This window comes from Rutidosis leptorrhynchoides, chromosome 1 (assembly GCF_046630445.1).
Source record: "Rutidosis leptorrhynchoides isolate AG116_Rl617_1_P2 chromosome 1, CSIRO_AGI_Rlap_v1, whole genome shotgun sequence".
NCBI classification, from domain to species: Eukaryota; Viridiplantae; Streptophyta; class Magnoliopsida; order Asterales; family Asteraceae; genus Rutidosis; species Rutidosis leptorrhynchoides.
The window spans coordinates 241050800-241065938 of NC_092333.1; the positions used below are offsets into that span (position 1 = coordinate 241050800).

The 15139-nt window shown below is 34.5% G+C and overlaps 1 protein-coding gene across 1 annotated transcript; it reads left to right on the top strand.

Moving 5' to 3' along the window:
* Nucleotides 1–13186: 13186 nt before the first annotated feature.
* Nucleotides 13187–14342, top strand: LOC139896161 (uncharacterized). Its single transcript, XM_071878752.1, has 2 exons — nucleotides 13187–13354; nucleotides 13461–14342. The coding sequence occupies exons 1-2, from the start codon at nucleotides 13187–13189 to the stop codon at nucleotides 14340–14342; spliced, it is 1050 nt and encodes a 349-aa protein (XP_071734853.1).
* The last annotated feature ends 797 nt before the right edge of the window (nucleotides 14343–15139 follow it).

Sequence of the window (15139 nt, forward strand, 5' to 3'; positions counted from 1 at the left end):
TTAGCAAGAACATCCTATTCGTTGACATTGGCACCTTAGCAATCAAACCTCCTTTTTGGTCTCTCAGATAAAGACTACGATTTATCATGTGAATATCATAGCCTTTCTCTAAGAGTTGTCCAATACTCAGTATATTCGTCTTCATATTAGGCACATAATACACGTTAGAGATAAATTGATGCCTTCCATTTTTCAAGCGGATGAGAATCTTACCTTTGCCTTTAACCGGGACTTTAGAGGAATCTCCGAAGGTGATATTTCCACTAATTACCTCGTCTAACTCCACAAACATGTTTTTGTCACCGCACATATGGTTGCTTGCACCTGTGTCGAGATACCACAAATTTGATTCTCCATTATCTTCACCTTTGCATGCTAGTAACAAAGTGTTTTCCACGGCTTCAGTATCCTCTTGTGCAAAATTTGCTCTTTCTTGCACGTAATTGTTTGACTTCTCGCATTCCGAGGCATAGTGGCCAAATTTATGACAATTATAGCATTTGGTTTGAGAATTGTCATACCTTGGCCTTCTACTTGTGTAGCCTCTCCCGCGACCTCTTGTCGGGTGAAAATCTTGACTTCTTTCTTCATTTTTATAAGAACTATAACCTCCACGTTTGGAATATCCTTGCCCTCGTCCTCGGCCACGTACTTGACCACGACCTCGTTGACTCGGTTGATGAGTCTTTTCACTACTCTCTTCCTTGAAAGACAGTTTTGCTTGTAAAGCTTGCTCCAAAGGCTCCTTATTTTTCTTATTGAACCTCTCTTCATGGGCTTGTAGTGAACCCATGAGTTCATCTATAGTCATTGATTCTAGATCTTTAGATTCTTCGATGGCTACGACTATATAGTCGAATTTCGAATCTAATGATCTAAGAATCTTCTCAATGACTCTTACATCACTTAGAGTTTCACCATTCCTCTTTAATTGATTGACAATCGCCAAGACTCTTGTAAAATAATCGGAAATTGATTCTGAGTCTTTCTTATTTAAGGATTCGAACTCACCTCGTAGTGTTTGTAGTCGAACCTTTTTCACCTTTTCAACTCCCTTGTGAGAATTCTCCAAGATCTCCCATGCTTTCTTGGCGGTGGTTGCACTTGCAATTTTCTCAAAAGCTCCATCATCTACACTTTGTTGGATGATGGAAAGAGCCTTTTGATCGTTCGTCTTCATTAATTTTTTCTCCTTGTCGAGAGGACCTTTTTCTGCAGGTTCCTCATAGCCTTCCTCCACAATCTCCCATAAGTCTTGTCCACCTAGGAAGGTCTTCATTTGGATGCTCCATCGATCATAATTATCCTTTGTGAGGCGAGGAAATGTGATGACATTGTTGGCCATCATCTTGTCGAACCAAGCTCTTGATACCAATTTGTTGGAAATAGGAGGTTATGTATATTATTTGTGGAAGAGTGGATTGATGATTTTTAGAAGTTAGATTGATCTTGAAAGCTTTTCTTTTATTGCTTATTGCTTGCTTTGCTTGATTACAAATGAGGGGTGAAGCCCTCTATTTATACTACTCAATGGAGTAGTCTAGATCACTCCATCATCTACTACTATCTAGATATTTCCTAGTATTTCTAGACCTAGATATTTTACAAGATTATTCTACACACATTCTACACACTTTCACTACTACATATTACAAGAAGCTTCTACATAATGGGCTATAATCTTGATCCAAAATATTTGTATACTTGCAAGCCCAAATCCAAAACAAATAGCCCACAATCAAGTTTAGTTTCCAACAGTTCAATTTCCTCAACATCGGAAATCACATGTTCACCAGCTTGTACATCATCAGAAAACTCCCTTGCTATATCTTTGTTCTTCTTTTTAAAATCTTTGACAGGACTTTTAAGAGATGTCTTACACACCTGACTTTTACTTTTTTGAGACCTCTTCTTTGAATAAGCACAAGAGGATCTGCAATCTACAGTAGGGCAATAATTTGTATCTAATTTAGCATGAGAGAATCGAGCAGAATGGAAAAAAATTGAGTCACCAGGTCTTCGTGTCTCTGCCTTCGAACGTGTTTCTGCCCTAGACCCCACTTCCCCATACTTTTTGTCCAAGTTGACTTTGCAAACTTTTGCAGTTTTATCATTGAATGTACTCATTACTTTTTCTTTAGCCGGAACAGAAGCAGCCCCTTTCTTCAAAACACAACCTTTGTATTTTTCATATACTTCCAAATTCAAATTTGAATTTGATATAGGAGTGTTGATAATACCCATTGTGCTAAAGATATTGTCATTATATGACAGTGGACCCTCACTTTTTTTAACCAGAGAACAATAATTTTCTGCTGGAACCGGTGGAGATTCCGGTGGTTCTCTGATCGGAGAAGAAGACTTCCCTGGAACACTAGGAACTTTAACTTCCTCTTTATCTTCTTCTTTATTACTACCTTGATCACCTATATTCTCCTCCATTAACCTTATCCTTTGATAAACCCCATCAATAAATCTACTATTACCCTCATCCTCAATATGTTCTTAGGGATCAAACTCATTATCTACTTCATGTACCCATAACTTGATCCTCTCCTTGTTTTTTAATTCAGCCGTCATAATATCGATCTGCTTGACCTTGTTGACTTCCATAAAAACAAATAAGGATAGTGATTGAATAAGATTATAGGAAGATTTCGAGTAATATAACACCTCCCCCAGCTCTCTAACTGTGTTCAAAGCACTCCCGATACACCCATACTCAACAGGAATACGCCTTATTTCAACCCATGTAGCTCTAGAAAACATGCCTTCTCTTTCATTAATCGGGTACACCTTCAGGAACTCTCCAAAGCTATGACATGTATTATGGAAACTACTCTCATCAGCACAAGTGACCACACATCTATACTTGCCCCAAAGAGAACAACTTTCAATCTTCACCTTCCTTGGTATTAACCATTCAGCTAATTTTTTAGTGGAAAAATCTATCTTGTGGATAATCAAAACAGTACGATCCAAGGCCACTCTTATATCTTCATTGAACTCTAGAGGGACCAAGTTGCCATCTTGTTCCTTTTGTGAATGAAAATTTCTGCTTTTAAACTCAGAATTCTCCTTATGGTACTTTCTTTTATTATGTTCCTTGTTCCAGTTATCATCTTTATCAAACTTTGCAAAACCCACCCTAATCTTGTTGTTCAAAAGAAATCTTCCATTCATGTATTTCACTGCCTTCTCAGCTTGATCCCTTGTGTCATACTTGATAAACGCATAATTACGTCCATCTCTCCAAGCTATATTTAAAATCCAACTAAACCTCCTAAAAGCATTGCTTATCACCATAGGGTTTGATTTTCTGCTAAGGCTGCCAACGTAAACCAAAGCAATAACCTTCTTCGGACCATGCCCATGTTCAGTTTTTTCGTCCCCATATTGTTGCTGACCCTGCTGCTTATGGTTTGGCTTATCTGCTACGTCACTACATTTTTTCAAGCGGCTTTGACCCACTAAAGCTTCCACATAAGTGTGCCTGTTGCGAGGGTTTAATTTGGGAGTGATTGATTGTGAATTGGGGGTGGGAGAGGAAACGGAAATTGGATCGGGGCAGGATGAACGAGTGGCAGTTTGAAAGGGGTTTAAGGTTTGGGTAGATGCAGCAGGAGGAACGGAGAGAGAAACCATGGTTTTTTTTATCTTGTATGTATTACTTGTCAATCCTTTATATATATATATATATATATATATATATATATATATATATATATATATATATATATATATATATATATATATATATATATATATATATATATATATATATATATAGTCTTTAAAGCTAATGCATTACATGAGTTAATCATCAAAAATTAATTCAGTTTACCAAATTATTAGTGTTGTGAGCTATATATGGAATAGTGTCACCATAATGTGGGATGATATGTATATGTTATAAATACGTACTAGCTTAAGACCCGCAAGATTTGCGGGTTTAAGCAATAAAAATTACAAATGTAATATATTATGTATTAGCACATTAATGTAATCGACAAAAATTGCATATAAGATACAAATCAAGACAATTCATATAGTTGAACAAAACTATAGACAACTCAACGTAGACAACTCAACGTAGACAACTCTACACTTAAGGGATTCTTTAACTAACAAAAACCATAAGTACATCTACCAAGATTTATTTTTGAAATCATTTTTAATGATAAACAATGATATAATAAACAAAATTTGCAGGTTTAAAAAAATACATAAAGAAGATTACTCAATCTAAAAACGATATAACAAATAAAAGAATTGTATACGAATAATATATAGCTAAAGAGCATATTAAATAAAAATTTGAGATTAAGTACTTATCCATAAATGATGCAATATAATAAAATTGTAAATGCATCTTAAGAAATAGAAAAAATATGAGTCATGGTTTGATATTTGATATCATTTCGAGATGTGTTTGATAGTATGTCACGGTAGCTGTTTAATTTTTGGTCGTGATTCCCAGAGATTAATCAATGCAAGTCAATAATTGTCAAGAGTGTCGCGAGTGTTTGTCTACATCACACCTCCCTCATACCTATAGTTGTAATTGTGTATTGTTGTTTGTTATCAATTTCATATGTTAATAGAACAACAATTTTGTATTGGATACCTTAAATGTCAAAAGTTGAATTGGGGTCTTAAGTTTTTTTTCTAAGCTCACATGGTGTGAACTTTACAACCATTTGCAAGCTCACATGGTGTGAGCAAAAATGCTTTGAAAATAAACTGAAATAGATAGCACATATTACATTAGCACCCTTAGTGGTGGCAATTTCAACCCATCTATTTTATTGGTCTCTTCTCAATGTATGCTAATGACCCATTTCCCGTCCCGCCAAACCAACGTATCTTGCTACCTCTATTCTCAGGTGATGGTGGTAATTTCAACCCGTTTATTTTATGAATCTCTTGTCGATGTATGTTATGACTGCTACCTCCATCCTCATGTACAAATGGGAACCTCAAAATAAAAATGCAAAATATTATCCAAATAAAAATGATCATTCCAGCTTTTCAGAAGAAAAAAAAAATGATACATTCCATAGTTGCCCTAACCTCTTTGACAAACCTAAATAAAATATTTTTTAACCAGAGGTTGAAGAATGTGCAAGTTTTTTTTTTTTTTTATGCATTTGAAACACGTGGATATTGTCAAAGGAGGTTTAACAAAATTATTTTCCAATTCCTTATGACTCTCTTCCTTTCTAAACAAACCTTATCTTAATTCAATTTTTTCATCAAAGATGACAAGTAGAGAAAATTAACTAACCTATATTTATCAGGATACAAAATGCCAACACTTTTTTAGTTATCAATATCAAGTGGAACTCAGCATCAGTTCGGTGGCAGACTTGAGACTTCCATGAATGAGCTTATCAGCTTTTTGTACAAAGTACTGTTGGATCAACCGTACCATCATTATATCCAGTATTGGATGTTCCATCCTGCATAAAAATTTTGGCGTAATGGTTAAAATCATTGTTGTTTTAGGACTATGTAAGAATGACCCACTTTAACTAGACACTATAATAACTTGTTAGAATTTAAAAAGTGGTGTTAAAATGGGGTGCGCATCCAAAGGCGCACTATAATAACTTGTTAGAATTTAAAAAGTGGTGTTAAAATGGGGTGCGCATCCAAAGGCGCAAACAGTACTTGGATTTAAACTATTACAGTATATCATTATCATTATTCATTATTGGAACTAAAATAGATAAAAAAAAAAGAAAAAAAAACCTATTCAACACCCAACTTATTAACAATATACTACAAAACATAGAACATAAACTGATTCAGCTTATTCTGATCCACCAAATACTACTCATATAAACCAAATATCCAAACTATCAGGCACACCCAAGTTGCCCACTTAAATCGTCTTTGCATCAACCTTACTATTAGACTAAGCGTGAGTGATGAGACACATAAAAACCCGCAGTTAACTATATGCTTAGAAAGAGTAATTAACCTTAACATTGGACTACGTGCAAGACACTTAAAAAGAAGCACTTAACTATCTGCTTAGAAAGTGTAATTGCATTATCACATCATTTGTGTTCAAGTCTTATAGTGAAACCCCAGATTCGTTATATAGAGGAGAGAAAAAGGGACAACACTAAGCTTTTGGTGAAGACATAAACACTAATGAAATACCTCTCATTTAAATTTAAAGTATGGTGTCAAGACTAAAGATCTTGAACATTTCTCGTGCATAAGAAAAACAGAATAATACTTCATAAGTATCTCAAAGGCCAACAATTACTCATTCTATCTTCTTGTAGTGATTCTAAAAAGTGTGCATTGATTTTATACGTATAGCCCCAGCAATATCTATTAACGAAAATTGATAATTTTCCTCCTACTCTCACTATAAAGATCATTCAAACATGTTGCTAAATGGATATTAACACTACTATTTATTATCAACTTAGTAGTAATAAAAGCATATAAACCAATACTATAACTCACTTATATATCAACATGTGTGTGAAGAGCTGTATCTACACTAATTTAAGCAAAATACTTAACCTGCTTTGTGTCAATCATTTAAATTCAAGAAAATAAACTAATCTACTTTGTATGTTAGTGGGTCCGAATCAGAGTACAAAGTTCCAACGTTTTTATTTGTCTACCACTGTATAATACGGATAATAGTTACTTTAAAGTACTCAATATAAGTTTAGTTAAGGTTAACTAAAAAAGCATAATAGATTATATGACACTCGCATAACATCCTTCAAGATGAAGTTGATGAAATTGGTGTCGAATTTCATTCTCGGTCATTACACTCAAATTTTGAATTGAGTGTATCTTACCAACAAATCTGCACATCATTTGATAATGTCAGAAAACATGTTGATAAAGGAATAGTAGGGTGTTAGGTAACTGATAAAGGATACCATACCATTAGCCAACTATAGCAGCTAACATTCTGTAGTCAAGTCAATGAAGTGAAGATCTGATGCATTTTAGATATATTTTCGCAGATTTTAGATAGATAAAAACAACAAACACCGGCCTCAAATATCTTACATTAAACTTCACATATGCCAAAAGAAGATGGCTGCCCAAAAATGGATGTTGACGTTGACCGTTGATTGAACAGGTCAACTAACGACGATCTCAACATACTTAAGGAAACGGCATTTATCGTAGAATTTATGGTATATGAAAGAACACCAAACACCACATGGGTCCAATTAGATGCACTTGCTTTGTGCATGGATAACATAGCAACTTGTCAAAAATAATAACCATTTAAGATATATTTCTTTCAAGTGTACTTATAACGCATTCAAATACATATTTAGATGGATTACATATTTAGATGAATCAAGTGTTTAAGGAACACCTATGTCTGAGTAAATTACATACTTTAGTCTCGTGATCTGAGGAAGAAGATACAAAATAGGATTTTGTAGTCAGTATGCTTCGATCATGGTTGAGATAACAAACCGTATTTTAGTACTTCCATATTAATAGTTCTTCCAGTTTTTATTCAAGCATTTCATCAAACACTTAATATGATTTAGACAAAAACCCATGCTGCCATCAAATTTTATTCAATTCAAGAAGACTGAAACTCAAAATAGACGATTATTCAGTTACGCAAAGTGCATCGTGATACCTGATGTAAACCTGATGTATCGATAATTAAATCCTAATTTCACCTGCAACCCAACACAAACTGCAACCCTAATTTTAATCGATTGATTTCTTAACCCTTTAATTTCAGGCACCCAGACAGCAGGTCAAAATCACTAGAAATTGAAAAAATTAAGAAAATTTAAGTAAAAAGGGAGTATATGTCATACAATTGTGAATTCAGTCAAAACCCTAATTCACTCTACGTAAAAAGTAATACGAAATAATATAAGGCTTAAGAAATATACCTTATTAGGAAATTGAGGATTCTGATAGGGTTTAATCCGAATCATGTAATAGATTCGAGTTCTTGATTTTTATTGAACAATCAATGTATTAAAAATCAAACTTTATCAATTAAAACTCTAAATTCGTTAAACGAAAATCGAAAATACCTCCAATCGCCGTGTATACCTCCAATCTTTAACGTAGATTATTTAGGTTTCTCTACTCATCATCTTTATGCAATCCCCCATAATTCACATTAAACTTCATATAAGTTATTTCTCATAATTCGTTTTGTGAACTGCACATACCTAGAATTCGTTATGTTAACTGCCAGTTTTAGGTTAACAATACTAAATTTAATAGTAGAAAATGAGGAAATAAATCAAATTAAGAAAAGAAGATCATGTAGACAGAATCTTCAAGAACCCAAAACCGTAAATTACAAACCATAACTTCATCTCAATTTCGTCAAATTGAGATAAGAAGTTCATGTAGATACAAAAATACAGTACCCAAAACCGTAAATTACAAACGATAACAAAAAATTTAACAAAACATGAGTACAAAATTATCAAAATAATAGTTACGGAAACAAAATTAATAAATACTAACCATGCTAATCGATTGTTGGAAGCAAGAATCAGATAAGTAGAATGTATCGTTATCTAATTTAGGATAAACAATAGCATAAGTTGAAATCATCGTTAATCGATTGTGGATGTCGTTAATCTATTCTGGATGTCGTTAAACGATTCTGGAACTTTTGAATCTGTTGAGTAGAATGTATCGCTAATAGCTTATGGATGTCGACGATTTAAGAATTAGATTAGGGTTAGAAGCTTGGAATGAATGTCGCAAGTGAAACGCTTCAGGGTGACCCCTCAAGCGTGTTTTTTCTCCCGTATTGTTATTTGTAAAGGGTAGTTAAGGAAGTTTAACATGTAATCTTGACTTATTGATCAATAATTAAAATGAAGGGTCAGATGATGTGGGTAGTGGATGTCTTTTTAAGCATCCAATGGCTATAATTTAAAATTTTCTTTTTAGATATCTCAATTAAGCTTTTCTTATAATTTATAGTGTAGATTTTTTTTTTTGGAACAGTCAAACTTTATTAAAAAACAACCTTCCTATAGAGCAGCTAGGAATAGGCCACAAATTACCAAATTCCGATTCGACGCTAAAGATCAACGGCTACTTCACAATCAAACAAAAGATGTTGCGTAGATTCAACCCCATAGCTACATACAACGCAACCTATGCGATTGATTTCAATGCCTCGGTAGGAAAGATTAAGTCGTGTTGGAATTCTATCGTGAGCGACTCTCCACACACACACGCGCACGCGCGCGCACACACACACACACACACACACACACATATATATATATATATATATATATATAGAGAGAGAGAGAGAGAGAGAGAGAGAGTTAGGTTCATTTGAGAACCAAAAAAATATTAAGAACTATGAGAACCAATTTTAACCCTTAGATGATAGAGAGAGAGAGTTAGGTTCATTTGAGAACCAAAAAAATATTAAGAACTATGAGAACCAATTTTAACCCTTAGATGATAAATATCATGGTTCCAGATTTAGTGGCACAAATGTAAATATTGAATTCCGATTTTACTGCAAATAAACAATGAAGGTTAATATTGTCCTTTGATAGGTGTAGTTTTTTTTTTTTTTTTTTTTTTTTTTTTTTTTTTAAAGCCAAAATTTCATTGATTAAGAGAAAACAGTACAACGAGGCATAAGAGCTAATGCCAAGAGAAGCAAAAGAGAAATACAGAGAGCTCCTAGGAGCAGGTACATATCATAGAAACTACAGGTATCTTTCTAAGACAAAAAACATAAAACACATGACAATGTCATTCAACCATTATCGTCATAAGAGCTCGGATTTATAAGCCATTGTGACCACGAAAACGAACTCTTTCTCGATCGAGTAGATATCCATTCGAAAGTCTTTATTTGGATTTCATTTAGGAGCATAGGAGCATTCCCTTTTTTCTTTTGAAAGATCACCATATTTCGATTGTTCCAAATCATATAAGCGGTTACCCATTCGATTGCTTGCCACAATTTGGACGAGTGGCTTGAATTTGTCTTTCCAACAAACATATCGTCTAGGTTTGTGGACGTAGAGCTTTTTGAATTCCACCATCGACGCACTCTTGACCAAACATCTATGGCAAACGAGCATTGAAGGAGGATATGATCAACAGTCACATATGGGGCAACGTACCGAGTGTAAGTCAATCCCACGTTTGTCAAGTTCAACCAAAACCGGAAGTCTTCGCAATCTAGCACGCCAAACAAATATGCCGATCTTTTGCGGAATAAAATTATTGCGAATTGTTTCCGTTGTCAAAGAGACAGATGCCAGCAGCTTACCATTTATTAAAGTGACTAGATCCGATGTCATGAATCGACCATTTTCACTCAAACTCCATTTCCAAACATCTTTTTGGTTGCTTGCATATTTAAACTCATTTAGTTTTGATGTTAATTCATCTAATTCACCTCTGGTTCTACCGAATGGTTAAGCAAAAGTCCAATCAGTTCCAGCTTTGACGAGTCTATCCATTTGTCTTTCCAGAATCTAGTGTCATCCCCCATGCTTATAATCTTCGTGAATGAGCAGGTAAATGCAATGTTCAGGTTGTTGATTTGTGTTCCAGCAGCCCGGATACCATGCCATATTGATCTGCTAATAAAAAGATTAAGATCATGAGTTTCAAGCCCCCCTCCCCGCCCATAAATACTTTGTATTATTTTGACCCAAAAAGCATCACTTTCATTTCGAAAACGCCACCACCACTTTCCTAATAATGCTAAATTTTTTGCATTGAGTGACCCGATATTCAACCCCCCACCCTCATACGATACAAGTAAGTTTTCCCATTTAACGCACGAAATTTTCGAGTTATCAGCTGACCCGCCCTAAAAAAAAATTCGTCTCAAACCTTCTAGCACGTTGAGGACACTTGATGGAGCGAGGAATATGGAGAAGGAATATAATGGCAGACTACTTAGAACCGATTAAATAAGGGTTAGACGACCACCGAACGACATCGTTTTTGATTTCCAATCCGCCAATCTTGATTTGAACTTTTTAAATAATTCTGATAGAACCGATATGTGTACTTTTTAAATAGCACGTCCGTAAATCTTGCATATCAAAGGTAACTGGCAACAACTTCCACAATAATTCCGAATTTTTCTTTTGGTGCATACAATAATTCCGAATTTAATTTACGGTAATCTCTAATTTAGATTACAATTCAATGTCTAATAGAATAATTAAAAAACTTATCTCGTGTTCGTAGCAGAGGTTTTCAATCATATGAACATACGAACGTATATGAACAAATGAACATCATATAACATAAACATATGAACATATTGATCGATCATATGAACAAACTACTCAAAACATGAACATGTGTTAAGTAAACAATTTTTACATGAACGTGTGTTAAGTAAACAATTTATATGATGGTGAAATATGCAAATTGAACAATTTGTATCATAGTATTATGAGACTGTAAAAAGAAACTTATGTGTATTTGCTTGTGTTATTTTCTTTTTTTTATTCAATTGTTCATGAGAGCGATTGCACATTTGTTCATAAGCAATTGACCATTTATTCATGTACATGTGAACAATTGCACATTTGTTCATGAACAATTGCACATTTATTCATGTACGTATTATGTTCACAATATGGAACGTTCAGAAGATATTGTCTAATTTATTTACATGTATTATAATAAAGCATCCGTTTTTAAAACGTATCGAGTTCATCACCTTATTTTCATTTATATACATTCATATTTGAGTAGCAGATAAAAAAAAGATAATATAAATGATAGTAATGATGCAAACGAAGCAATGGTGAATTTTTTTTCAAAATTGTTTTTTCTTTTTTAGATTAATTACAGAAATGGTTTATCAATTTTTTTTTTTTTTTAGAGAAATAGGTAAACCGACTATTTAAAGGCCGGTTTGTCAGTTAAGTTTCAAATCGACATTTCATTTGCCGGTTTCGGTCCACATAAACCCTAACCGTATATACGTAGTACCCTTTTTGACAAAATAATGATATTTACTGCAAACCGGCATTTTATTTGCCGGTTTGGACCCTGATATTTACTGTCTTTTTCAGTTTTTTCAGTGTATTATTACTGTTTTTCTGTATTTTCAACCTATTATTACTGCAAAGCTGCAACCTATCATGTCATTGTTTGAGTTTGAATTTGAATTTACCAGCCAAAATTTTATTTATAGAGTTAAGACTGAAATCAATTAATCTCAAATCCATAGTTATTACATATTGTTCTTTAATCACTAAAACACCTCATATTACTGAAAACACTAAAACACCATTATATTCATCACATACAATGGCCGAATTACTGGTTTTATGGTTCATTTTATTTGGGGTGGTAGAATTACATTTCAAAATGGGTGATTAACTGGTGATGAAACATCACATAGAACCAGTTTTCCACTATACCAAAAGTTTAATTGCATGCAGTTAAACCAATGGCTTATAAATCTGTGGGTGCTGATCCAAGAACACATACATTGGAGATGATTATGTGAAATGATTACTTCGGCAATGCATGTCCGACTGAAATTCACGATGATAGGTCTTTGGAATTAGTGTATTTTTTGGCTAGTCAAAATCCACATTACATTGGTCAAATTGAAATTCAGTTTGAGCAAGTCTTTTCGACACAAGGATCCGATTTTGTTGATCAGTTACAAAGTTTAATTCAGTCTTCTCAAGTTACACAAACCGGGGCCGGTGGTGCATCCACATCTCAATTAGGAGGTGTGTTTGTAGATGAAGATGAAGAGGTGGCTGAAGAACAAAATGAAGAAGTAAATTCCGACGATGGTGCGTCAACTACGAGTGATGGTTCGGTAGAGAATTATAGTGTTGAAGGTGATATATCTGAAGATGATCAAAACGTGATCGAGAGGCCGATCCACCCTACCGTGAACCATCATTTCGGGTTTCTTAATGTTGAAGAAGATTCTGTTCGACCTGTGTTCGATGAGGATGATGGGCTAGGATGGGATTGCTATAACGACAGTGTAATTAGAAAACGAATGGTTTTTAGAAATAAAGAAGAAATTGTATTCGATGTTAGGAATTGGAATATCGATCGACAGAGATAAATTTTTGTTGAAGATAGCAGGCCAAGTTATTATAAAGCAATTTGTTACACAAACAGTCCTCATTACAGTGGTCCAAACCAAAATAGACGATGTCCTTAGATGGTAGCTACTACAATGAAAAATAAGGATCGTGTGTGGAAAAGTATAAAATGGTTTGAAGGACACATTTGTTATGGAAGCGTGCAAAGTAACAACAATCGTTGCTTAACCTCTAGTATAATTGCTACTGATATTATATCTTTTATTAGTCAAGATATTGCGTATGAGGTAACACATCCAAACTCACATAAAAAAAGTTTGAAAAGTGGAAATCTCTTACGCAAAGGCTTGGAATTCTAGGCGTATTGCAATAGAACGTTTGTTTGGAACTTAGCAAAGCAACTTGGCAGAATTGCCCACATATGTCGATGAATTGCTTCACACCAATCCGGATACAATTGTTCAATTGGTGTTTGGCCCTCAAGTAGAATATGGTGTCCACACATTCAAATATGTATTCTGGGCATTTGGCCTCACTATTATGGCGTACCAACAATGTATTCCTATAGTTTGTATTGATGGAACTCATTTGAAGGGTAACTACATTGGCAAGATGCTTACAGCGGTAGCCAGAAATGCTAACGGGCAAGTTCTGCTTGTTGCATTTGCAGTAGTTGATAGTCAATCGAACGAAAGTTGGGTTTGGTTTTTGGAAATGTTCCAAACACATGTTAATGTCAGTAAAAGAGATTTGTGTGTTATATCTGATCGTCATGTAGGTATACTTAATGCGATGGCTAACCAGCAATATGGTTGGCATCATCGTTATTGCTTGCACCACATTCGTAGTAACTTGATGACAAAGTTTAATAGAAACACCGAGTTAAAGAAGTTGTGTTGGAGGGCCGGTTCCACGATTCAAAGTAATAGATACAAACTTGCAGGGTGTGGAATTAAAACATTGAATGAGGCGGCTTGGAAATATTTAGAAGACGTTAATCTTCATAAGTGGACTTTGTATAGAGACAACTTACGTTTGCGTTGGGGTAACTTAACCACAAACATAACCGAGTCGTTGAACAATGTTTTGCGTCATGCACGTATGATGCCAGTCAAAGCGTGTATGGATTATACATTTCACTACACAAGAGAGCACTTCAACACGCAAGAAACAACCACTCATGAATGGCAAGCACCATTATCGAAGATTATGTGGACACAATTTCAAGATCGTGATAAACTTGCTTCTACTTACACAATAACATGCTATAACTAGCAAACAGGGGTGTACAAGGTCCAATCTACATATCAAAGAAGCGATGATGGTGGGACAGAGTACACTGTTAGATATCTGGCCAAAAAGTGCACTTGTGGAAGATGGCAACATCAAAGACTGTCTTGCTCTCATGGCATTGCAATATGTGAAATGCCTCGTTCATATCGATTATAAACGTTACATAATAATTGATTTCATTGCGAGGTATTTGACCTCTACATGATACGTTTTACAAACATTGCATTTGTTTTTAAAGGACAAACTTTCATTACATCGAAAGTTGACGGCATGCATACCATTTCATAATATATCCAACTATAATTGACTTAATCTATCATTTACTTAATCATAATCTTTATTGAACTCAACGACTTGAATGCAACATCTTTTGAAATATGCCATGAATGACTCCAAGTAATATCTTTAAAATGAGCAAATGCACAGCGGAAGACTTCTTTCAATCCTGAGAATAAACATACTTTAAAGTGTCAACCAAAAGGTTGGTGAGTTCATTAGTTTATCATCGATATTCATTTCCATCATTTTTAATAGACCACAAGATTTTAATTTCTATTTCTCATAAATATACATCCCATACATAGAGATAAAAATCATTCATATGGTGAACACCTGGTAATCGACCTTAACAAGATGCATATAGAATTTCCCCATCATTCTGGAACTCCCTTCGGACATGATAAATTCGAAGTACTAAAGCAGTTCCAATTCTCTGACTGGGGCTTATTAGTGCCCATAGATCTATCTTTAGGATTCGCGTCTATTAGGGGCCAGTTCCC

Coding starts and splice junctions, on each gene's coding strand:
- LOC139896161 (XM_071878752.1), top strand. CDS start 13,187: ATGGTAGCTACTACAATGAAAAATAAGGATCGTGTGTGGAAAAGTATA. Junction 13,355..13,460: donor GTCAAGATATTGCGTATGAG/GTAACACATCCA, acceptor TTTGGAACTTAG/CAAAGCAACTTGGCAGAATT.